The sequence below is a fragment of the Hippoglossus stenolepis genome, chromosome 6 (genome assembly GCF_022539355.2).
Source record: "Hippoglossus stenolepis isolate QCI-W04-F060 chromosome 6, HSTE1.2, whole genome shotgun sequence".
Classification (NCBI taxonomy): domain Eukaryota; kingdom Metazoa; phylum Chordata; class Actinopteri; order Pleuronectiformes; family Pleuronectidae; genus Hippoglossus; species Hippoglossus stenolepis.
Window position 1 is genome coordinate 14,734,043 of NC_061488.1, and position 26,425 is coordinate 14,760,467.

The 26,425-nt window shown below is 43.7% G+C and overlaps 1 protein-coding gene across 5 annotated transcripts in view; it reads left to right on the forward strand.

Moving 5' to 3' along the window:
- Positions 1 to 26,425, forward strand: part of rerea (arginine-glutamic acid dipeptide (RE) repeats a) — a 124,538-nt gene that overhangs the window by 70,427 nt on the left and 27,686 nt on the right. For 4 of the 5 annotated variants that reach the window (XM_035159426.2, XM_035159428.2, XM_035159424.2 and 1 more), the window contains 5 exons: positions 14,891 to 14,996; positions 16,554 to 16,650; positions 18,198 to 18,302; positions 23,681 to 23,729; positions 24,480 to 24,604. In XM_035159426.2, coding sequence (XP_035015317.1) covers positions 14,891 to 14,996; positions 16,554 to 16,650; positions 18,198 to 18,302; positions 23,681 to 23,729; positions 24,480 to 24,604 — 482 coding nt within the window. Of the gene's footprint in view, positions 1 to 14,890; positions 14,997 to 16,553; positions 16,651 to 18,197; positions 18,303 to 20,549; positions 20,805 to 23,680; positions 23,730 to 24,479; positions 24,605 to 26,425 lie in introns of those variants that run through there. The other variant, XM_035159429.2, reaches the window with a different exon arrangement.

Sequence of the window (26,425 nt, forward strand, 5' to 3'; positions counted from 1 at the left end):
AATGGTGTTCCTTGCCTTATTCCACATTATTTCTATTCGGCTTCTCCTTTCTTACTCTCTCCTCTACTGTCTGGTCGTCGTGATGAATCTTGTGCCTCAAGGCGCTGTGGGATAAGGGGCTGATTTTGGCCCATTAATGATGGTGCCCCAGCACGTGAACATTTCCGAATCAGTTCACACACCAGCAAAAGAGCAAAGAGTTAGAAAAAAAAAGAAGAAGACCCACCCCCCTCTCTGTCTCCTACCTTCACCCCCTTTCCAGGTGAAATGGAATGATTTAATGTGCAGCCCTGTCGGAGTGGGTAATGGAGTTGGCGGATGAGTGCGAATGGCTCTCTCCATCAGCAAGTGGAGGGTGCGGAGGGGTGTTGGAGGTGATTGAGACCCCTGTCTGTCCAGGGGTGCTCCGTGTATAGACAGTGACCCCTCGTCCTCTCCTCCCTGCAGAGCCAAGATACACACTCACACAAAACACACACCTCATTTCTTCATAGTGTGTGCACCACAGTGGAACTTGTGCTTACACTCTCCAAGCTGTAGACGTGTGACAGGACCTGTAGGGGACTGATGGAGCTTGCTGTTAACAGATGGCTGAATGTTTCTTGGAGTACTTTTTGGCCCAGAACATCATCTCTAAAGGCGCCTCACTGGGTCAACAGAGGGTTTTTTATATGGGCCTGTTCTGAGTGATAATGAGACATAATCTTATTTATTTGTCAGATGTTGCTTTAGCTGTTTAGAAGCTGCTAATTGGGAGCTTGATGTAAGTTAATTTAAGTCTATTTTTCTATCAGATCACACAACTTAGATTTTAGAAGGAGTCTAAGAGGTTATATCGCTGAATTCAAACAGTGATGGCAACAGAGGGACAATATTGATTACTACAATTGATTACACTCCTACTGTCCTTGCTCTCCCCTCTTGTCTTTGTTTGGACTCTGTTAAAGAGCTCTATTCCCATTCAGTCCATGTGAATATGTAATCAAAAGGCAGAGGTGCTGGTTAAGAGAGTAGTTTTAACAGCAGTGCTTATGTGTTGTGAGACTCACTGCGTAACTCTTGATACACCAGCAACTCTCCATAATTAGGTGCAAACTGTTTGCTGCTATGCCAAAATGTCATTTAAATGCCAAATGGCAGTGAGGGTGTGTATATTATGTGGGATCTCCAGCCTGTCGCTGTAGGCCCTCTGCTAGATCGCTGCTGCTGCCGGTAAGACGTTACACAGATAAGTGGTTGTTCTTGTGGTGTTGGCCCACACTGCTCTTCTTAGCTTGTCAGCTAGGACTCCCGATCCAAAAGCTCTCACACCCCACCAGCTTTTGTTAGCAGAGATAATATCTCGTAACATGGAAAGAGGGCTGGTATTTAACTAATTATTGTGCAAGTCTTTGCTGATGAGCCACAGCTTCTGCTGCTTGCACAGTTTGGACAAGGTGGTGTAGCTTATACACAACTAGGTGAGCTTTTCTATTCCAAACCATTAAATTCCAACAAATGCACACAGCTGATTTTGGCTCTTGATACAGCCTTTTGTCTGTGTAGCACACCCACTCTCTGCTGTTTCATTTAACAGCCTCTGCTTCATGAGGCTAGCTGCAAGTCTTTAGATGGTGAACACAGCACTGCAGGCCCATATAAGGAGTGAGCATTAGCTCTGTGAAGGTTCTGCACAGAATCACAAGGTGTCTAGAGTCCACCTGTCAAGCCCCACCACCGCCATCTTTAGCACCACACTGACAAAAACCATCAGAGCACCGCCACCTCTATGCCAGCCTGCTGATATGCTATGCTAACATGTTAAAACAATAATGTTTATTGTGGTAATATGTCATGCTAAGCTTGCAGTCATTGGTTGGCTTAAATGAAAAGAAGCAGTGTTTCCTCTGGGCTGGTGCAGCAGCCACTGAGCTTTATAGCCTTTAAAGTAAAGCAAAGCTCCACATCCCTACCTAGTGTGTATGTGTGCGTGCGTGTGTGTGTGTGTGTTTGCGTGCGTGCTTGAATCACTGTGTGTGAGCAGCTTGTGTAATCACTCCTAGCTGGCGGGCTTAGAGGGAGAGTGGAATCAATGCAGTGGGCTATGAAGAGAGGAGAGAGAAAGGAAGAGAGGGAGAGAGGAGGCTGATCAATATCATAGCAGCAGGGTGGGGTAATACCCACTTCATGCAGCGCCTCAACAAACAGGGAGGATTGTGGGAATGAAGCAGAAGAGAAGAACAGAAATAAGAGAGGAGAAGAGCAGGAGGGGCAACGGTAAAAAGATGCAAATCTCAGTGGCGCCGGTAAACAAGAGGCTTTGTGTCAATCACCAGATGAAGAGGCACATTTAGCATTCTCCTCTCTCCTTCAACCATTCCAACGCTGCTGGGGATTGTTTGCTCGGCAGCTGCCTGCCCATTGGCCACGGGCCGGTGACGGGGTGTGGCTTCATGGCGATAATGTATGGGCTGTCATGGCAATGATATCCACTGTTTAAGAGAGTCATCAATAACCCCGCCCTGTTGTATTCCACAGACTGTTAGTCAATGTCTGCTGGATCATCCCATCATCAGCCTATCATATCAGTGTACACACACACACACACACACACACACACACACACACACACACAATCTATTACAAGCATCCCCTCAGTTACAAAGAGCCAGCTCTAAGAACACCTAATCAACCTCCACCTAAGGACAGGTGGATGTCAATCACATCACAACAATAGAGGGAAGAAACACGACAATCTGCTGACAACACAGGTCTAAAGCGGATGAGGTTCACAAGCAATAGTACATATAAAGCTCTCTTTATGCTGCCTGTGCTTTTGTTGTTTGGGCTTGCGTGCACCCTACCAGATCTCACGCTGATGCTGATTGCATGGTATGGTGAACTGTGTCTCCTTTCTGCTTGATTTAACATCAAAGCCGTGACTGGGCTGAGCCGAGCAGGCTTCACATGGCAGTTTAGAGCTGGGAGACAGGATGTGATGGCGGACAAGTGAACTTGCACTGTAAACGGACACTTCCTCTGCGGTGGGTAGGAAGTCCCCGCCAAACCATATGGTCACACTGGGATGCACAGATCTTGTGCATGTGTCTGAGTGTGTGGGGGGCGGGTTCTTTGCATTCTTTGGTTTTCCTCTCTGTGGGTTTTTCTAAATGTGTTTGTGTTTTCATTCCTCTTCTGTTCCTGTGTACAGCATCTTGGCCCCTGAACATGTTACAACTAATTACATTGACCCAGCCTCTTATCAAATGCACCTTACAGCCATTTTTAAAGGCAGAGATTGGTGTGCATTTGTATGTGTCGCCTTTCAATGATGTTGGCAGGGGCAAGTGAGGGGTGAAAGTTGGACGATAGGTTACTTACTGAGAAGAGAGAACAGTCTCAGACACAGCACCGACCTCTGCGTCTTTTTGTTCCTTCTCTCTTTTTTTTTCTTCCTCTGCTTCTCTCACTCACTGCGGGTAAACACTCATCCCCCTCTTCTCCCTGACAGAGTGAGCCGAGGCGAATAATTCCCCCGTCTACATCAAAATCCTTCGCCTTCCCTACTCAGACCTGGACGCTGCTACACAAAGCAAATGCAGACTGAGCCTGTGTGTGTGTGTGTGTGCATGTTCAAAATATGGCGTTTGATATACAGGCGCACACGCGGATAAATGGGCGGAGAAAGCTTTGATGTGCCTGGGTTGCAGAGAGTAGAGACATCGGTTTGTTGTTGAACCTCTTTGTCTCACGCTCTTGCTCAGTGGGCACTCTGTATGTGCAAACGATAACCAATGTGTTTGACACACCATTCTCATCATGAGTCCAATGTTTTTCTTAAGTGAGCAGTTGTTATCTCAGCCATTTGTATTTTATCGTGTTACACTGGGGGAAGCCAGCAGTGAAGATGTTGCAAGAGGCTGCACTTTTCATTTGCAGGACTTAAAATAGGTTAGTAAAAAATCAGGATGTGATATTTTCTGTCATCCTTGTGAAGTAGTCACCCACTGATCCCACATTTTGTCAGCTGAATGTTCTCTTGATATATTGACATTATTGTGTTATGAATAAAATGTGAAAATGAGACCAACCAAAGACTTGTGAAAGAAACATTGGTACACCTGATTTTTAAGCACAAATTAGAACACTTTCAGAAATAAATGCAAATGTTTTTCAACAAACTGTCCAAGGTTATTGAACAAAAGAACAAAATAGCAAAGCTTGTGAAATGATACAAACACAAAATGTGCCCCAGACACTTGTATTGGCCTCCTCTAGTTATGTGGTTGCAGAATCTTTGGCTACAATTAAGTGTTTCTTGTAGCATCTCAAAGTTCAATGCTGTGAGTGCAAGTTATTTTAAGTTAACGGGAATCAGTTTTGCGAGTACATATATCAGCTCTTGCCAAAGGTTTTCAATGAGATTTAGGTCAGGGCTCGTTGCTGGTCAGTGTAAAACTGTACATATTCTCCTTTATAATAAATCTCTTGTGCTGATGCATGTGAGCTTCAGGTTGTTGTCTTGCTGAAACACCCAACATCTTTGCCTCAAACTAACACATTTCACTCTGAAATGTCAGGGTAATGTTCTGATTTCATCATTCCTTTGATACATTCAGTCTCCTCCCATACCAGAAGCAGCAGAGCAGCCCCTGAGCATGAAAGAACCCTCACAATCCTTGTCTGTATTTCCTAGTTAATGGTTTTATTGTAGCACTGTGTGACTCTACTTTGCTTTTTTGTCATCCACAGCAGAGGAGAGACAGGTTGACATCTTGTTACGCTAAGTGCAATAAAAGCTCTCCGCCGTGTGTTATAAATCCCTCTAACACCAAAGACAGGCAGATGTTGACCCTAAATGTCTGAAAGGCTAAAATGTAGTGTTTTTTTTTTTTTAAATGTACGCAATCTGGCGACAGTGACGAGGATGCTAGCAGCTCTGCTGCTAATGGTAGGCTAGTTATTCCTGGCCAGCACACTAACAGCACTCCTGCTGTTACAGCTGCAGCAAGTATAGAGGGACAGGCTTTGATCCATCTGGGCTGTCAGGAGAGAAAATATTCCTCTTAGCTCTGCAAGACTGATCATGAGTAAATAAAGGTATATACTTAATCCATCGCCATTTAATCTTGTAGCTCTCAGCTTGTGGTCAAACTGTCCAATTTGTATCTGTACACAACAATGAAGCTAATAATTTTTGACCTGAAAGGTTTTCAGTAACTTAAGACATGTGAAAAAAAAAACTATTGAATTATAAATAATTATATAAATAAAACAGGCACTTTCTTGTCAGAATGTGTCAGATGTCTGCAGATCTGTCTAAAGGTGAACAGTATTTCCATTTGACATCAGCAGTTGTCGTCACAGCATGTATGCTCTGCAAACGCACAGCATATTTCCGTTCTCTTTGCTTTGCTTAATTCAATAATTCATCCCATCTCACACATTTTATCTTGTTCCTACACTTTTATTTTCAAACCATTTATCAGCTATATCTAATTAAAACGGTTTTTTGTGTTGGTTTTTAAATTCTCATTCTACCTACAATACCAAATACTCACTTGACAGTTAAAGATAAACAAAAAGCAGAACATTCCTCAATTTCTCTGCACTGTAAAATATAGAATGGTGAAGTAATTAGTGACAGAAAGCACAACAATCAAAACCAATAATCCGATCAGAGTCATGACCAATTCGACCTTTCCAGTGGGTTTAAAATGACTTTGGTCTTTCTAAATGATACCAGAGTGGATTTATTCTTGTGTAATGTTTGAATTGAGGCAGCAAAGCTGGAAATATTTACTACTTGAACTTGATTCCTACATGGAATTAAAAGTGATTCAAACAGACTGAACTGTGGCTCAGTGACTCTCACCAAAAGTTCATCCTTAATCGTGTTACAATATGGTGGCTGTTACTGTCCAGACTGCGAGTCATGCAGTACAGCTCCTTCTAGCACTGGGCCAGCCTTGTTATTGCAGCTGTGTTGTCTACAATACATCTCTTGTTGCAGCACAGCAGGAGGCTGCTCACAGCTTCTTGCCTATGTGTGTGTCTGTGGGTGTGTGTGTGTGTGTCTGTGTGTGTGTGTGTTGCATGTGCACGTGTTACAATCACATTCTTCCACAGCATTCAGACTACAGTTGCTGCAACTAGCCTTTCCATTTTATGAGCTGTAACGTCTTTAAATCATTTGCTAACACCAATACTCGTCTGATAGCCTTCTGCATTTGCATCCACACTGATATATCGTCACACAGGCGGGTAGCTAATTTGCATGTGATTATTTGCATATTGTACAAAGCAAGCATGCCTGACAGACCACCCACTGCTCGGCTAGTGCGGCATCTGGCTGATACACAGCTTACATGATGTATTGCTGATAGGGCCAGTGTCATCACTAGAGACTGAAAAGCAGGCAAGGTCACCTTCAGACTCAGAGATAGAGGGGGACGAGACACAGAGAGATGGATATCTCCAGAGGCAGTGGCCAGATAAAACAATACAATCAAAACCGGTTGAGCTCATGGTGATGTGAGCTCTTGAAGGCTGCCTGTCCGGTTTTACATGCAGCGTTAAAATCAGTTTTTCCATGCTTGTGCATTTGTTCTCGGCTTATTTGCCTCCTTTCGCGTGTGCGTGTGTTAGAAGGATCATAAATATTCATATTAGTCTGTATGATCAGCTCACATCCTATACACAAAGCTAACACATACTGTCTATAGACATTCCTCTGATGGCCTGACAGCTGCTCTTACGTAGAGAAGACCTCCAAAGCATATTGCTTGTGCATGTGCAAGAAAAATGCGCACTTAGAGCGCACACACACACACACACACACACACACACACACACACACACACACACACACACACACACAACCTCTCCATCACCCCTTTTCCAAGCACACACCCATGCACACACAACACCTTTCTGCCTCCCCTGGGAGTTGTTAAGGAGATGTACCTCCCACACATACACACACCCTACCCTTGGCCAAATCTTATTCGCGTTTCGCATTATACCTGCATTAACCTACACTTTAGCCTGAAAGTTAAATGTTCATATGCATTTGTGTGTGTGTGAGAACTAAACCTAGGCGGGAGATCGATTAGCATTGGCTAAAGCAAGCCTTCTCATTTCCTGTCTTCCATTACAGCGCTCAATCAGCCCACAACTCCTTCTCTGTCATACCCTGCTCATGAGGCTGCCACTGCTAGTCATACACACAGGGTCCGAATTAGCTGGCTGGGCAGACATCCAAAATGACAAGTACACACACTCGCACGCACACACACACACACAGAGCTTGATATTCCTGTGCTTTTCTGCATGCCCCTTTTTCTCTTACTCCTCAGCAGTAATCCTGTCAGTTTTAGTAAGATGTCTTATTAGCTCACCAGGCTATGTTAACAAGATAAAGCTAACATTATGGGTCAAAAGCACACAGGCTCCCAAACAAAACACCAGACCGTTTAAACACTCAACACAACACAAAGGAAGCCAGCGACATCCAAAAAACGTCAGCATTCCTCAGTCTTTGTGTGTTTGTGTCCAACTCTCAATTGTGACTCACTGGTATTACCTCGAGACCAGGCAAGTCTCCCACTCTCAAGAGAACATCCCGGGCTATATGCAGAAACAAACACGCACACAAGCAAGCACACTAACACACAGGAAGCCAGGTATCAAAGCGAGATGGCTTTGAACCGGCTAAATGAAAGGCTGAAGGCAGAAATGACAATGTTTTCTGGCAGGCTATAACTGTATGTCTGGCTGAAAGGAGAGCTTGGAAAATAAAGTCAGTATTATGATCTGAACAGCCAGATATGAGCTCTCCTAACCGCCTCCATCTGTCGTCACACAGCCTGCGTTTGAAGTCTCACTTGAATCTGCATTCTGGTCTGTACCCTGCCAGTGCTGCAAGCAGAGTCTGACATTAACCTTTTTGACTAGAGGTGGATGTCAGATGAAAAAATCCACCAGATAAGCTTATTTTTTCATGGCCAAAACAATGAAATGCTTTTGTGTGGCACATATACATTTGTTTTAGTATTGTATTGAGATACCAAGGCACTGTATTGAATACAAACTTAGAGGCCAGAGCAAAATTATTTTAATACATTAATTGGAGATTCTTAAATTAATTAAATTCGGATTTAAATTTGAAAGCCAGAATACAAATACCAATTTGGTCTTTAAAGCATTACTGAACATATTTGCAATAAAGTGAACTTCAGGGACACAGACCTGCACTAAGTGTGTTCGCAAATGTTCTCCAGTTTCATTGTTTTATCTTTCTGCAAAAAATGAGTTGCTTCTGTTTTTGTCTTTGTGATTACAGGAGACACACAGAACAAAGCTTCTGCATTAGACTGTAGCCTGTCTCATACGACAATGTAATCTCCAAATTCTATCAGATTTTGTCTGTCTTACCTGTGATGCATTTTGCACAATAAACGACCGTAACCTGCATTCCACGAAGATCTTACTCTGCAACTGATTCAATGTTGCTAGTTGTTTGGTGAAGGTTATGTTCAGATGGATGGTTGGATAGGCTTGGATAAAAAAAATTTGTATGTGTGTCAAACTGACACAAAGTGTTTAATTACATGACTGTTTTGGTAGAAACATTTACCTGCCGGTGTCAACTATAGTCTTCTGACATTTACTCCCCAAACAGAAAACCCTGTATCTGGTTGCTGTTAATTTCAGACCCTGGCTGAAGGATTTCTGTGCGTGTGCGTGTGTGTGTGTGTGTCCTAAATCACTGAAGACATGTTGCCAGATTCCTGCTGCTCCTTGTCAATGTTGTGTAGCAAATGATGGTCATTATTCTCCACATTGTTATATTTAGTCCTTAAATATATTCTTTATATCCTCTTTCCTGCTGCCTGCCACAGTGCCGCTGTCTGTACCATCACTTAACTTGTCCTAAATTTCTATAAGGAAAAAAAAGAAGAGGTCGTGCAGCAGAAGTGTGTTGGAGGCAAAGACAAATATTTAAGTTGGACAAAGCCTGGCTATTTTATGGAGTGAGCAGCCAGGGCTAGTGTTCTCTTTTCTCTCCGCCCCTCTCTGTCGGAATGGAGGGCAATGTGTTCAACATCAGTCTTTTTTTCGTATTATTTCCACCATTGATTTACTCTCTGCCACTGGGAACCATTTGAACTAAAGGAGCGATGAAGCAAAGACTGGTGCAGTTACCCCTGTTTGTTATTAGCATGGAGTGGAGCAACGTGTTGGATGAGCCAGACCTCAGATGTGGCAGTCATGTGTGGTGCTTGTGACTCTCCAGTGTATAAAGTGTGCCTGTGGTTGGCAGTATGATCCATCAGTAGTGGCCCTCAGCCCTCAATTCTTAATTTGTATCATCTGTGAGCTCCATGTGACTCAACCCCTCTCCTCCTCCTTTCTTTTCTCCATCTCTGCCACCACCACTCTTTTTTTTTCCTGGACGACGGGAGGACCTGTTAGCATCCTCAGATGTGTCGGTGAATGACGACAAATTGTACAGTGACACACATCTGTCATAAAGTGATTTATGCGCATCTGCTTGATTCCTTGAAAGGGGGTTTTAAATTTAAGGCAGACATGGGCTGTCATGTTCAAAGTCACACCCACACACATCCACTCTCACACACACACAAAGAGCAACAAGAGCAAATCTGCCCACTTTGAAGCTGCTAATGCTCATCCAATCCAATATGGAGCCGGCCTGACAGATGGGCCCAGTGCGTTCAAAAGCAGAGGTCGCAGATTTAATATCCAAACAGGTCAAGCCACAGAGAGAGGCACCCCTGTGTAGGCACGGCGCAAAGGTCCTGCCAGCATCGCCACCACAGCTGGGACTCACCTCACCCTTCCTCCTCCTCCCTCTGCCTCCCACACTCACTCTCTCTCTCTCTCTCTCCATTTGCTCTTGTTGCCAGGCGTGGAAGCAGGCTCTTTACAGTTCCTCCTCGCAAACATTGCAATCTGCATTGTTTGGGGTTATTATATGTGCCTAAGAGAACGAGGCTTGAGGGGCAGGTTATCCTTTGTTGCACCGAGTAGCAAAGAGCTCACTGTGGAGCTCATAAGGAGGAGGATTGCAGAGTGGAGTCCTGCTGCTGTTGCTGGCTCTGACAGCCTGATTTAGAGGTGCCTTCTCTTACCTCTGACACAGAGTCCCGGCCTGCCCCGCTCTACTGCAGGGCCGGGAGAAGAATAGTGGTGCTTAATCTGAAAGCCTGTTATTTGTGTGTGTGTGTGTGTGTGTGTGTGTGTGTGTGTGTGTGTGTGTGTGTGTGTGTGTGTGTGTGTGTGTGTGTGTGTGTGTGTGTGTGTGTGTGTGTGTGTGTGTGTGTGTGTGTGTGTGTGTGTGTGTGTGTGTGTCCGAGAGAGAGAGAGATTTTGCTTGTATGTGTGTTTGCTCACCCAGCATGCTGGCATTTCTTTTTAACAACCTCCTTTGTCAGTCACTGAGATGTCGAAGATTGCGTGAGCACAGCAGATCTCTTGTACTACGCCAGTGTACGTTCACACACACACATACAGTTTTTGAATGTGTGCGAGTGTGTACGCTGTTGTCCAGATGGAAGTGCTTATTGAGTGCTGGTGTGCTGGCAGATCTCTGTCTCAGAGAGAGCGGGAGAATAAGTGAGAGAAAGAAGGAAAATGAGGAAGAGAGAAAGCCAAGTGGAAAACCCTTCCAATCAGATTCATCATCTTTTGTGTGTGTGTGTGTGTGTGCGCAAGTGTACGTGTGATCTTCCCAGCCAGCTCTTCCTGCCTGCCTTCCCTTCTCTAATCTTATCATGTCGGAGCAGCAGATTAGTCCTCCCAGATCCCATCTCTGCCTCCAAATGCCACAATCAGCCTTTTGTTCTTTGGTTGTGCTTACTCTCCCCTGGTGGCAGGCGAGGTGAAACACTCCCACAATCCGCCCTCTGTGCCATTTTGAGCCTCCGCCTGTCAATGTCACACGGCTACCAGCCCTGATCTTACCATACCTGAGCCTCCCCTGCCAATGGGGCGTTAGATAACTAAGCTGTTAGCTCAACAGCGTGCTAGCTGCGCTGAACTGCTTGACATTCCTGGCTAACACTGAGCTGCTGCTGCTTCTGCTGCTCTGTTTGACCTCCCCTCGTCCCTCCCTCCCTCTCAACCGTCTCCTTTGTCTATGTATTTGGGATCCTTCTTTCCTTCCGTACTTCTAGCTGCCACCTTCTGAAGGAAGTCATAGATCCCGGCTGCTGATGTCACCAGCAAGGACGGGGGGTAGTCACTAACAGGGTTAGCACAGGAAGAAGAGAGTGTTTGAAAAGTAGAGAAAATAAACAGAGGTTTCCTGTTAACGAGGTGCACTGGGGGCCTGTCGTGTGGGAGCGGGAGCGTCTGGTTTTGTTTAAAGCAAAGCTCTAGTGTTACAGTGCGGGGAGGCGGAGGAACGGGGCATTAGGTTTGAGGGTTACAGGTTGTAACAACGTTCCCTCAGTTTTGTCACAGCTCGGCTTTGCTAGGAGGTAATGAACATATTGTAAAGGCCACTGTGAACAGATGTGGGAGAAGTAGCGCGCTGCTGCCGCGGTGCACTCATCCAAATATTAAAAAGATTGACAGGAGGAGGTGTTCGTGTTAGCATTGGTTTTTGTAATGAAAAGCACTGTATTGATTTCACACTTTCCTTCTTGACAACACAGAGTTAATCTATTTAAGTGTATACGTCCACAGATTTCCTCCAGAAGAGCTGGTTTCTTTTCACATTTAAAGCCTGTTCTTGTAAAAAGGGAACGTCTGCCCTCTGCATTTCCCTCTTTACCCCAAGTCTTTGTAGTGGTGTGGTCATACACAGAGGCCCCAGCTCCAGAGTTGACTGCACACATGCAGTCACACAAAGAAAATTGCACAGCCATTATGGATCCAAGGGGCCAGCCACCTTTTTAGCTACACAGAGGGAGAATTAACAGATTCACACAATGGCTGATTTATCCAGGCTGCTTTAAGAGAAGCATTGATTAACTTTTTCATTAACAGAGATACATTTCAGACTCATCGTTAAAGAAATATTCTGTACAACCTTGAAATATTTTCCATCACATAGGCTCTTATAATCAAACCCCTGTATTAGGAGTGTGTCCAAGAATGCCACAGCCCAGGCTGAGCCAGTGGAGGAAGGGGAGGAACCATTGTATTCAGCCTGAAAGCATGACTCTCAGATTTATATCTCCTCAGTGGATAAAGGGGTAGCCTTGTACCCTGGGGGTTTCAGCAAAGCAGGAGGAGGATAGTTGTAATTTTGAGTCAGAGGAAATGAGAAAGTCCTGCTCCTCCCATCTTAATCCAACTGCTTTCTCTCTCTCCTCATTTTTCTCCTCAATCTCCTTTCCTTCCTTTCACTTTTCATATTTTTTTTTCATCTCTGGTTTTGTTTCATTTCTTTCTCTCAGTAGTGGGTAAGTAAGTCTTTTGGCCTCTCCGCAGTGAGGAGCATTCCCTGGGTTCAGGGCCCAGGAGGAGGGAGGGTAGGGCCATGTTTAGCCTCTGGCAGGACAGACAAAGATGGCTGACATTGTGCGGGGCTCTACAGGCAGCGTGGAATGTCTCTAATCAATTCAGCTTTGTGGTTCCCCTGTTATATATTCTCTCTCTGTCATTTTCTATGGCGGGCTTAGCAAAACCCAGACAATACAACTTGGTAGTTATTGTGGCGATTCTCAGCTGTCTATCATCCCCCTTCATTTTCTCCTGGTGTTATCTTCTCATTTCTCCACCCCGCATGTTTATAGAATTGTGATAATTGAAAGCTATGCTTCGCTCCCACTACACACTCCATAGGCTGCACTCCGTCTTCCTCTCCATCTCTCTCCCTCGTTTGCCTGAGAGGGCTTAACGCCGCTGTGAGCTTCTAAACAGCAATCTGCTCTGGAGAGCGGCAGCTACTCTATAGTGACGAGGATACTGATTATAGCTGAAGTAACAGTCGCGCTCTGCTTTGCTCCGTTTGGTTGGCTTGAAATAATGCAGGCTCATGAATAAGGTGCAAAACCCGTGTGTGCGTCTTTCTGCCTGCTTGTGTCTTTTCTGTTTGCATCGGGTTACTAAAAATACATTAGATTTTGTGGTTTTACAGGCAGAAAATGAAATGTTCAGGTAGCACTCTAGCAGCATTTACAGTCTCCTTAAAGCATTAATAATGTATAAGCACCAGATAACTACTCGCATTGCTCCGGCAGGCAGCCTGTTAGTGTGGAAGGCAACATTGTCTGTACACCAGATAGACAAGAGGTTGGAATGGGTGGGTGGGTGGGTGGGGAGGGACACGACGTCATTGCACACATTTCTTCACACACAGTATGTCTACGTGCTCGCAGGGTCTGTGTCTGAGCCCATCAGTGTGGTTCTCTGCTGAATCACAAGCCAAAAGTCTGTGTGATTGTGTGCTGTCGCTCACACACTGGCCCAATCATTCAAAGTCACTAAATGCAGCTGACTGACTACTTGCCAGCTGCTGTTAACACGTCCGGGGCTCACTTTCTCCCTCGTTCCTCCTCCCTGTTCAAGGTTGGAGAGAGGGAGGAACGGAGGAAGAGAAAATGGTGGAGAGGTGGTGGAGTGGGGGGTTGGACTGAGAAAGGTGGAGGAGGGAGGGGGCAAGGGAGGAAGAGGAGGAAGGAAGGAGTGGAGAGAATTGGAAAAACAGAGGTGGACTTGAGGGTTTAGGCAGATGATGATTTGCTTGGCTGCGTGTGCTCAGTCTCCTCCCCAGTGACATAACAGAACAATGTACTGTAAAAGGCTTTAAATATCTTTACCCTGACCTCATGTTCCTGCACACACACACACACACACACACACACACACACACACACACACACACACACATAGATGTTAAGAGGCTGGAGAGTGCAGATGTTAAATTGTCTGTCTTAAATTACTTTTCCCCCTCTTCAATTTTTTCCATATGCTCATTTCTCCTGTACTCCCCGGGTGGTGCAGGTGTCTCAGTTGGTTAGTTCAGTGCATTGCAGTGCAGCCGAGTCCTTAATAAAGATGGCTGGGGCCAATAGCACTGTGTCGCAGTCTAGCACCTAGCCCGGCAGTCTCTCTAATGTTCCTCTCAACCCACTGTGACGGTCAGTTGGGCTTATGTGAAGGTACAATAAATATTTTATAACATGAAATGAAAACAGTATTTTGCCCTTTTCATCTCTCACCTCAGCACTGGCCTCAGTTTCTACCATTTTCTTCCCACTCACACACGCACACACACACACACATTCATTCTCACACACACACACATTCGCTCTCACACCCCCAGACCCCCTCCCTTTCTTCCCTCTCTATTTTCTTCATTGACTGGTCCTAGAAAAGCTCTCTTCTCTCACCTCAGTGCTGCCACTTGCTGGTCGTCTAGAGGTTTACATGCCTTTGCTTAGTTGCACCTTATTGAATAGCCAGTAGGTGGCAGCACCCGAGGAGTAGACAGTCCAAAGAGTGCTGGAGAGATACTGTACCTGTGCATTAGTAAACTAACAGTGCTTAAAAATTATTTAGTATCTCATTAGAGTATTGTCTTTAAGTGAGGAGAACCCTTGATTTGTAGATACCAAAGATTGAACACTTATCCATCCCCCTCTTGCTGATTCTCCCTCTATACTCCCTCCTGGAACGGCCATCCCACTGTTTGCTTTATTAAAGCTCTAAATGCTCTGCAATCCCTTTTTAATTGACTTGGTCTCCCTGCGTGCTTTTTGGCATCAGCCAGCGTGACTCATAACCAGTGTGTCTGCACAGCATCACAGTTTGCCAAGAGGCCAGTTTGTGACGTCGTAATCAAACAAAATGATGTCTGTTTATCTTTGTGTGGGATCTTCTTCTTTTTTTTTCGGTCACCTGCTCACTCGCTCTTTGTCTTTCTGTGTTGCAGAGTAAACGGGACCATCTGCTGATGAATGTGAAATGGTACTACCGCCAGTCAGAGGTGCCCGACTCTGTGTACCAGCACCTGGTGCAGGATCGCAACAATGAGAACGGTGAGACAGGCCTTGTTTGCGCTGAATGTCAGCCACGCATGTGCATGTGTATATACACAGTACACAAACTCCCACACACAAAGTAAACACTCTTGCTTGCTCTGTAACACAACACTCCTCTTCCCCTTCACAAACACACACACACCTGCCTCCGCTCTCCAGATTGTTGAAAGAGATATAAGAGTGTGTTGCATTTCAAACACAAACCAGATGATCGTGTCCCAGGCCGCTGAGCCAATCCCAAGGCTCTGTGCTGTTCCCTGGGTAACGCTCCTTCAGGCCAGACAGCAGCACTGTCAAGTGTTAATAACCCACAGTGTCACGAGGGCCTTGAGCACACACACACACACACACACACACACACGTACACGCACTCACACACTCTCCCTCTCTCTCTCAACACTATCAGTGCCAATGAACTCATCACACTTTAACACATACACTTCTTCAGGGACACACACTCAAACACTTTGTCAGACCGTGATGACAAAAATGAAATGGAGGAAAGTCAGCTTTAATATTGATGCAATAGTTGGAGTAATCTGTTAATATCTTTTATAGGGTGGGACAATATGGCCCAAATAAAACTTCATATCGATAATTATCACAATTAAATTATTTAAGTTTAATGATTGATTTTTACTATTGATTGAGGGTTGAGGTGTTAAACTCTTCTTTATGGTCAGAGAATTAGAAACACTTGATAAACATTTTACAAATCTGAGGTAGATCAATAATGTTATACCTCTTCACTGTTTGCACAATGCATAAACAGTGTTCAAATATATTGAACTTATTCGATATGGCTATTTATGAACATTATCATGTGAAATTATCTTCTCATTAGCTAGCATACCCCTTATGGTTGGGCTTTTCTCAGTCTGCTGCACAGAATACAGTCGCCTCTAAATATATTCAGAATAAAAGCCTTGTTACCAGAGAGCAAGTGTATATGTTACAACTAAACATGGTGTTATGTTGTATTTCCTATCCTACAATGATCCCAGTATCTCCTGTGACAGAGGAAAGACTTAAATTCGGGTGTGTCATTGAGGTTATCAACCAAACCCCACGTACGCTGCTCCCTCACGACACTGTTTCAGTGCAACTCGACACTCTGCTATTTGCAGTCCGTCCTCGCAGCAGGGACGTGGGATTATTAGAATTGATGTCACAAGGCCGCAGCACAGTGGCCACAGCACGCAACAACTCAGGTCATTTGTCAACGACAAGTCCCGGCTCATTCTTGGTGCAGCTGATGCATCTTAACCCCACATGGGTCATTTCACTGGAGAACTGAACATTATGTCCTCTCCTCAGGGAGCTGCTCTTTATTGGCTTTATTGAATTATGTGGCATAATATTGACCTCCACTGAGGTACTTGTTACTTTGCGTGTACGCAGAACTGTGCTAGCCCATTTATTAGTGAGTTAAAATACCCAGGCTACTTAATCTCTGTTATCTCTGTCATAGATGAATGAATTTGGTGATGTAGCATTATACATATAAACTGTGGATATATGTATTCAGTGCACCATGTGTTTTCCTTCCTGCAGACTCCGGCCGGGAGCTGATTATCACAGACCCAGTGGTCAGGAGTCGAGAACTCTTCATCTCTGACTATGTGGACACTTATCATGCTGCTGCTCTCAGGTAAACACACACACACACACACACACACACACACACACACACACACACACACACACACACACACACACACACACACACACACAGTCCAGCAACATCATGGCTGCTGCAGTTCCATTATTAGTATTTATGGTACAGAGCTCCTGTTACCCCGCCCAGCTTTTAATTGAGATGTTTAGTTGCATTTTTATTTTTAGCCTATTTTTAAACTGAAGACAGTCCCAGTGCTGTGGTATGAAAATTCTAAACTGAAGTTTTTCTGTTTTAACCTAATAGAAAAGTCCTGTTGGACATGAGCTACAATAGCCCATAAGTAATATTGGTGTATTTGTGCACATTGTATGATTACGGTATAATTCTCTTTAATGTGCTGTTATACCAACAATTTACCTTTCACGCAAATACTGTTCTAATATATTCAAGCAAACTGGTGACTAACACTGTTTTTAATCAACACACTAACTAGTATAATGAAATTCTTGTCTGCTGTGAGGCAGATTTAGGAGACCGATGTTTAACTTAGAATTCCATTTACTCTATTCATCCTAATGTATCTTTTGACCATGGGCAGGATGGTAATGGTGCAGTGGTGAAGATGCAAAGCAAAGAGGGCTCACATGCCTTCTGCTACCTTACGTTTAAACACTGATTAAAAAGGCTCTGTATCAACTCCCCCATACACACACCTGTCTGAACATGAGTCTGTGTATAGGGACACAACGATGGCACATACTCACTAAGGACAGGCTTCATTGTTTTCTTGCTCTGAAATCATATATTCTGTGTCCCTGCCTCTGTCTCTTCATTCATGCCTGGCTGGACTCCCTCCCCTCCTCATCTCCCACTTCCCCCTTTTCTTAAACCAAAACCATCTGTGAGCAGCACAGCGGCGGGCAGTCAAAGCCATGTCTTACAGAAACCACTGATTTCAGGGCAAATTAACTGCAACTTCTCCTACACAGAGCACCCTTTGATTTGACTTATTCTCCAGGCTTTAGATAAATGGGAGGGAATTCCAGTGGGATGCCGTAATGCTGCAGCTCTGTGAAAGACGGCCCTCCTCACCACCCGTTAATCTTTTTTAAGGGGGAGGAATGATGCAGCTTCTCTGCAAGGCAGCCCAGCTCCATATGCCCCGAGATGTCTGTTATTTTGATTTGAGCCAGACACCAGGGTGCTGGAAACAGGAAATGGCACCAAGATGTTTTCAGAGCCTTTGCCCTCTCAGCTCACTGGGGGTATTCATGGCGGGAGGGAGGCAAACAGGTTGATGCCCATCCAGATCTCTGCAGTGTCTGTCTCCTACACCTCAGCTGCAGCAGTCGAGGCAGAACTGACATATTCAGCTGGTGTTTACGGGTGGAGTAGCCGGAGTCTGGTGTCTTGCAGCAAAGTCAGCAGGCATTGACAGCAACCAGATACCTGCTGCTGTATATGTCACCTCCAGTAAATTAACACCCCAAGAGCTTCTAATTAGGGCCACGTCTGCTACTTCTATGGTATCAAACAGTTGTTTTTTTGTATAATAATTCCTGTCTTTTCTCTCACAGGGGGAAATGCAACATTTCCCATTTCTCCGACATTTTTGCTGCCAGGGAGTTCAAAGCCCGCATCGACTCCTTTTTCTATATCCTCGGATATAACCCAGAGACCAGGTGAGGAGCTTTCTGTCACTTCCACTCACACAGAAGGTACAGAGGTACTGTGGAGGAGACTAATCCTCCCCCATGACAGATATCCTGAATAAACTCTGCACAGCACTGAATGTAATTAAATTAGGGCTGCAACTGATTATTTTTATTACCAATTAATCTGGCAGATATTTACTGAATTAATCTGTACATTATTTTAGAAAAAGAAAAAAAAATCTTCATCACAATTTAATGATTTTCAAAGGGAATTGTTTTATCTGACCATCATAAATATTTTAGAGATTATGGCTTGACAGTATACTGATATATTACACATGTTGAGACAAGATGTTATTGATTATGTAGTATCACAATAATAACCATATAATACCTCCCAAATTAGACAAAATATTGTTTAGTGGCACAGACGAGCACAGAATTAAAATCCCACCATTGCTTTTCACGATGTCACCCAGCTGTTGCAAAACTCTATTGAAATTAATGGAACATTTTTCAGCACACGTGATGGATAAAAAAGTAATTTTTCACCAAGCTTGAGCTCTATGCTTTGTTTGGCACAGTAGTGGGACTAATATTGTCTGTTCATTACAGCCGACTATGTTATCAATGCACAAAGACTTGTCCTATGATGTGGTTTAATTGCGAGGGAATGAGCTCAGGAAAACGCCCCCATGGCTTGGTAATTGTTTGTAGCGTATGTTGATATTTCTCAAATTGCACGTCAACTTTTTAATTACAGATCTTTTTGCGTTAAGATTAAGACTTGAAAGGAAAATCTGCGAGGAGCTCAGCAGCTGTGTTTGAAATCATTAGTTTGATCAGGATGAAAAAGCCTTTTTCATCGAATATTTTGACACATCTCGGTTGGAAGAGTACAGCTGTGAATAATGAAATTACTGACATTCATTTAGCTGCTTTAGTTTCTTGATCCTTGTATTGTGGATGCTGACTCACTGTCGAGGATTAATTACTGCAGGGACACATCCATCAGTAATGTTTTTAGTAGTACTCATTGCTTTCTATGCTATGACATTTCAAAATGTCTTCTGGGAAAAATACACATTCTCTCATACTAATAATTATTTACTACATTTGTCTCATGCCCAGTGTTATCACTGTACATTTTCTAAAAATTAAGGATATCACTATTATTATTACTGTTACTAACATCGTTCTTCTCATGAAGAATAATTACAACAATTAGTTACATGATAAGTTCAGTGACTGTTAAATTTTAGCTTGATTGTGTGTGTTCTTTCATGTACTTCAATAATATTTTGTAGTCGACATTGACTTTCATGCTGATGTACTTTAAACTTGACTTTTGATTTTGAAGTAGACTTTTTGTTAACAATCTTTGTTCTACCTGGTCAGCTTGGCAGCATTATGAAATGGTTGAATAGCTTTCGCAGTAAGTGTGATGGACTGTGGCTCAGGAGGTATAGAGGGTTGTCCACTAACCAGGTCTGTGGTTGGATCCCTGGCTTTATGAATGAGTCGTGGAAAAAGTGCAGGATAAAGGCAAGCGACTTGTACTGTAAAGCGCACCTGGTGGTTGATAAGACTGGAAAATATATATATATATATCCCATTTTTTCCACTTACTTTGTTGACCTGGCTAATTCCTGTGTTGTAACAGATGGGATATGCCAGTAAATTTTCTTTTCAATGCAAAATTACAGTATTTACATACTTTAGTGGGATTATGTAGGGGTTGAATAGCTGTAACATATTTGTTCATTCACAGCTGTATTTAAATATGCAAACAGTTAAACTTTGTATTACATGTATAACTTACCTTTGTGTCATGTAGGGCCCCTCATTGACCCAAATCTAAACAAATGAAGAATTTATTTGGACAAATTTGTGAGGCACGTTAGCATGACGAGCTACTGGATTAATTTCTGTGTTCAATGAAAAGTAGTTATTATCCACCCTGGTTGTGTTTGGAGAGGTTCACGTGTTGCAGTGACAGATGTCCTTGTTATTGGTCCTGAGGGTTGCCGGTTGGGAACCCCCTCCTTCAGGGGCCCTGCACACACTCAGTCTTCCGCTCCCTCCCTCCTCTGATCGCTTGGTATTCAGTGCGGGGTGTCTGCAGCCTTGCAATTTCACTCTTGTTTATTATGGCGCAGACATACGAGAAGATATGAATTCCGTATCCTGCATGCGTGTCTGTCTGCCTGCCTCCCTCCCTCCCTCACTGTGTGTGTGTATGTGTGTGTGTATGTGTGTGTGTGTGTGTGTGAGTGAGAGGTCGCAGCACATGCTCAGTAGTGTCTGTGGAGCAGCTCTCGGAGCTCGCGTCGCTGTACGTGCAGGCTGAGGTCACAGCACAAGCTCAGTGAATACCTCTCTGGAGCGAATGCGTGCTTCTCCATTTTGAGCACCTAGAAATAGGTGGGAGAGGGGAGATAAACCCAACGAGCATTGTTACACACACAGTGTCAGCACCGCACCGTAGGGCTCGATGTCAGAAATGGACGATCTGTTCAGTCCCAGGAGGTAGGTGTGCCATCATATTCTCCTGCTTTCTTCTGCCATTATTAATCGCTGCGTGCGTCTTGGCTCGTCTTCTTTTCGCCAGCCCTCGGTCCCCGCTGTCTGACACGAGTGTGCGTTGTCTGCGAACTGTCTGCGTCGCTGTCATTGTTGTGAGCCGATTGTGTTAGTGTGGGGCGAGCGTGCACGTTCTGTCGGGGCTGTCACCGCAGATCGCATACCGTTACGCGTTGTGCGCCGCCATACATGCAAAACCCCGTCGCATCGCTCCTCTATCAAGACGCTGCCATCACAGCCCCCGGTGCATGCACCGTGTTTCCCGTGCACAGTGTTGTTAAACGTGCAGCCAGCGTGGTTATGAGACGGCGGTGAGACCCGGAGAGGCTGCCCCCTGGCTCCATTTTGCAGCTCGTGTTTACAGTCGGGATGACATGGCGCATGCTACCGGAGCTGCAGCACAAAGCTCCGCCGGCTCGTGGCTCTGCCGCCAGCTGTGGCGGTGCGCACGCCGCTTGTTGTGGTTCTTATATACCACAAAGTTGGGTCTGTTTTTGCTGCGCTGCAATTATGTCAGTGTGCCACGGACTCGCTCTGTGATTGGTTGAAATTGATGTAGGGGGTGTGGTTATCCTTGATTGCAGACACACACTCTCTCTCACACACAAAGTTGACCAGACTGTCACGTTGTTGTTTGGGTTTAATAAGTAAGCCTTTAATTACTTGACAAGATTGTGTGCTGAGTCAGGTCTGAAGGTGTGTGTGTGTGTGTGTGTGTGTGTGTGTGTGTGTGTGTGTGTGTGTGTGTGTGTGTGTGTGTGTGTGTGTGTGTGTGTGTGTGTGTGTGTGTCAAGTTGGCATGTTTCACATAGTTAATTGTGTGAGGCTTATTTGAGGAAAAAGAAACATTACTTGGCACAGTATTACAACTAACACTTGTAACAACAGAGATAATGCTTATATTATGCCTCTGTAATCTCTATTAATACTCTGCATATTGAAATACAAACTTTTCTTTGTTTTTACAATTTTAATCTACACAAAAAATACTAATGATACTACTTATAACACTACTACTAATAGTCAAAATAGGTGTTTTGCTAGTTGTGTCTATTATTAACAATAGCCTAATTCTCACATAGTTCAGTATGTTTTCATTGTGTTGTTTCATTTCAAATATGCCTGCAGTCTATGGGAACTCCTGAGGGCCTCTTGCCATGGTACATCTGTATTCTGCCTCCTCTCTCAGCGTACTGTCTGAAGGTCTGCTTTCAGGATTTGCCTGAATAAAACACGGCTGTCCCACACGCTGTTCTTATTCTGGTGCACAGGTTCTCATTTGTCATCCTTACAGCCTCCTGCCAAACACACCGAGGACCCGGCCAACTGCATACTGTCAGGAACACATTTGTAGAACTTTCTCTCAGTAGGAACAGGCTCACTAAGTATTATAAATACATAAACCTTCTCTGTAATAGGAGACTACATGCAGGCATTCAAAAAACACACACGCACGTATATATATATAGTATAGACATTCTCAGTTAGTAAAAAGCAGAATAAAGTATTTTCTCAGTTTCAAGCTTTATTCAGCTCTAATAAATCCAATGAAAGTGGTTTACAAGTTATTTCCACACCACTCACTTGTAAAACCAATTTTCAACAGATTCGTCCAAATAGTGGGACAAGAAACGTAGGTTAAATAAGGACTGAAATGTTATGAAATCCTTACAGAACCTTTAAATTTTAATCTGAAGTGCTGATGACGTAGGGAAACTTACATATTGGATTTTTATCAGCAGGGTTTATTGCCCTGGGTTCTCATCGACTGCCAGATTCTGATTGCTGTACATTTAGTTTGTCTTATCTGCTGAGAATGTTTGTAATAAAATCAAACGAAGTATTTCAACATGTTCTGGAGCAGCAGACTCTGCTGGCAGGCCCCGGGGTCAGTCACTGCAGCTGAGACTCAGTTTTTTTGGCCTGTGCTGATGTTGTCTGTGCCAGTGCTTCTGTCAGCCATAGTTCATAACGATATGGATCACCCCTCTAATCACTCTCCCCTGTCTGAGCGTAGGTGGAGGAGGAGGTCCGCTAAGAAAGAGGGAAAGGGGGGGATTGCAGTCAAATATGTAGCCATCTTAGAGCTTTGTGGTTGGAGGGCTGTAAAGAGACCAGAGGGCTGTGGCCTCTTCGGTTTCCGCCAGGTCTGCATGATGGAGTGCGAGCTTCTCTGGGTGCAAATCACGCTGACAGATTCTGGGCCGCCCCGCGCTCGGCTGTATGAAAATTGGCGCTGTTACCTAGGTAACGGAGGGGAAGGCTTTTCAAAAGGAACATCTTGTCATTTTCTTTAATCCACTGCAGCTGGAGATTCGGAACACTATTATTAAATTGCAGTTGCTATGGCTACCAACATTTGCACCAGCAGCCGTTTCAGAGGCTCCTGCCTTGCATATCCACAGCCAGCTCCCTCCTGCTCCTCCCGCACCTCCTCCTTTTAGGGGATTCTGTTTTATTGCTGTATCCGCAATATCAGGCCTGCAAATGTGCTCGGCTCAGCTCGCTGTGCTCAAGCAGTGGCTCAGGAATATTCTCCTGAAATCTTTATTTGCTTTTCTGATTAAAACCCAATGTATTTTGCTCACATGTTACAAAGTAGAAAGTACAGCCCTTGCCTCCTCTGAATGAACATTATCTTGTCCTAGTCATGATTTGTTCGTTTATTGTAATTTTTTTCTCTTTTCTTCGTCCTCAGAAGTGACTTTGTAGTTAGTTGTTAGCTGTTGTTGAGCTGATTCAACAGGCACTGTGCAGTCTGTGACACTGTGAAAAGCAGTAAGTAGATATTCTGTTTCAATCTGCTCTTTGTCTATTCTCAGGCGGCTAAACAGCACGCAAGGAGAAATCCGAGTGGGACCCAGTCACCAAGTAAGTCACTGTGCGACACATGAGTCACTCAGCAGCTGACATGAGAGTCGACTTGACAGAAACCTTTTTTCCCCCACGTGAACCACAGTACAACCTCCACAATTGTCACGGCTGTATGGATTTCATTATCACGCAATTAGCTGAAATTTGATAACTGTTCCCTTAACATATAGATGGCATTTTAATCATGATGCCACTTATCATTTAAGATGATAAAATCCAAACAAGATGTGTACTGACTTATTTGTGTCATTATTCAGCTTTACCACAATTTCTACAATAACATATTTTCTAATAATACAAAGGTATTCTTTTGCTGAAATGCTGTTTCAACAACACAATTAAAATATTTAAAGTGCAATGCATACAAAATGTTTTATCTGTAAATGTATGCAACGGCAATTTATTCATTTAGTAATGCCATTTTGGAAGATGACACTTTTTTTTTTAACCACTGTTGTAATTAAGGTTCCTCAACATGTGGCAAATTTACATAGACGTTTGCATGATACTGTTCACCAGTGTTTGCACTAAGGTTTCTTGTCAGTCAGTCATCAGAGTGCAGTCTTGTGTTGTGCTAAGATATTTGATCACTGTTACTGTAACTTGTCCCCATTCCCCACTGACAACACTCAGCCACAGTGAGAAGTTGATGACATCTAGGTGAAAGCTGACATTTTCTTCAAGCTCACATGCTATTTGTAGTGTGACACCATATGTTCTTCTCTTCCTTTCCCCCGTCCTAATTAGGCTAAGCTTCCAGAGCTACAGCCTTTCCCCTCCCCTGGTGGCCACGCTGTAACTGAGAATGAGGAGCTGGTCTGGATGCCAGGGGTCAATGACTGTGACCTTCTCATGTACCTCAGAGCCGCAAGGTGAGCCCGGAGGAACATAGAAATTCAGATTTATCAGACAGGGAAAGGTCTAACATGGTAGGAAGCTATCACCAGTTAGGTTAAAGATAGCAGGGAGAGTTTGGGGGTTAAATCTTTATGCATCCATCTGTCAGTGCACTGTTATCTGAGTAGTGTGTGAATTCAGACCTTAAAGAAAATGAAGATATCAAAGTCTCATCAGTGAGAGTAATAACTAGCATTCTCATTATGGTTAAATCGATACAACCGCCACCATCAGCCTGGTTTTGTACCCGTGATTCATCAAACCAAACTTCTCTGATCTCTTGCAGCAGTACTTGTATTTATATTAAGTATTTTTTTACTATTTATATTTAAGTGTGGTGTCATGAAATTAAATCATCAATCAATGCTCCTGGAGATGTTGCAGTGAAAGTAATATGTGTTAACAGGTTTCAGTGCGATGTTGTGTTTGGGGGGGGATTCGATATAATTAATCACAACCTGTCGCTGCGACAGACGGTGTTATATAAATTCTACTGCAGCCTGTTTTCATATTTGTTTTCATGCTTACCAGTATTACACTGACTTATACAGTGCTGTATTCTTGTGGATTATAACACACACATAACACTTAATGTGAAAGCCTTATGATATGTTGGAAGCATAACTTCCTGTTGGAACAAGTGTGCAGCAGATTCCAGGGTGTGATAAGAGAGGTGATTTCAAGCAAAAAAAAAACGGTCAGCTGATTTTGTTTAGCACAGGCTGCATCAGCCCCTAGCTTAAATTCTCCGCTCCTCCCTCCATGCTTAGGCAGCCACTATCAAATATTGGTAATCAGTTGTATTGTTTGTCTGCTGGATGGTCCATTCCCCCAAAATTATTAACTCAGATATATTGTAAGACCTAGAAAAGCAGTTAAGTCAGTTGTCAAATACTTACCTATTAATTTTCTAACTGTTAAACTAATGTAGCTCCTCTGCTCCATTCATATTCAAGCCAGCAAGGTTATACGCTTAACTGGCTTTCCTTGAAACCTGTGTTATCGTTTATAGTGAGAATTTTGTGCCATTTTGTTGCAACTTTTGTTATAGATTTAAGAAGTTATTTGAGTAGCCATGCAGCAGGTGAGAACTGCCTGTTGTCGTTTCTACTGAGCCTGTGAAACATGATTAAAAAAATAATGCTCCTACAAGTATATTAAAGTGAGTGAAGTCATATCGTTACAGCTCTGTGCAGTAGGACGATGGAAAAACATCTTAACATTTCAAGTAATGCTCTATCGTTTATCTGATGGTGTCGTAAAACACTCCTCACTGTAATATTTTTCAACATTTGGATGACGCTTTGCATTTTTCCACGCGGTTCAATTTAAGGCAAGTAATATTTATCGTGGCAACACAAACAAGCATGGGGTGAGAATGAACATGCCACAGATCAGTCCCCACAACACCACTAACTTCTTTTACCACCTACGCTTGAAGGCCAAACTGTTGAGAGAATCTACGATTGAGTGCGAACGGAGTGCCAGAGGCTTTTTCCCTCGGAACACACATGAAGATGGAAGTAGATAATAACCGCCTTTGCAAAGGCTTCGCCCCAATTTTTACAGTCGAGAAGAAGTTGTTTTGTGAGTTGGTGTTAATGTTCGCCCCAGGGACCATGATGCCAAGCAGAAATGTAATGCAATAAGAAATCAGCTTTACTATACGGTCATTTTCTGTAAAGTATTTATTCATTGAATTTATAGAGAATATGCTATACCAGGATTTTTATGTGTGAAATGGGAAATGAACTGTATAGATTGTAGTTATATTGCACAGCCTTACACTGAATCAA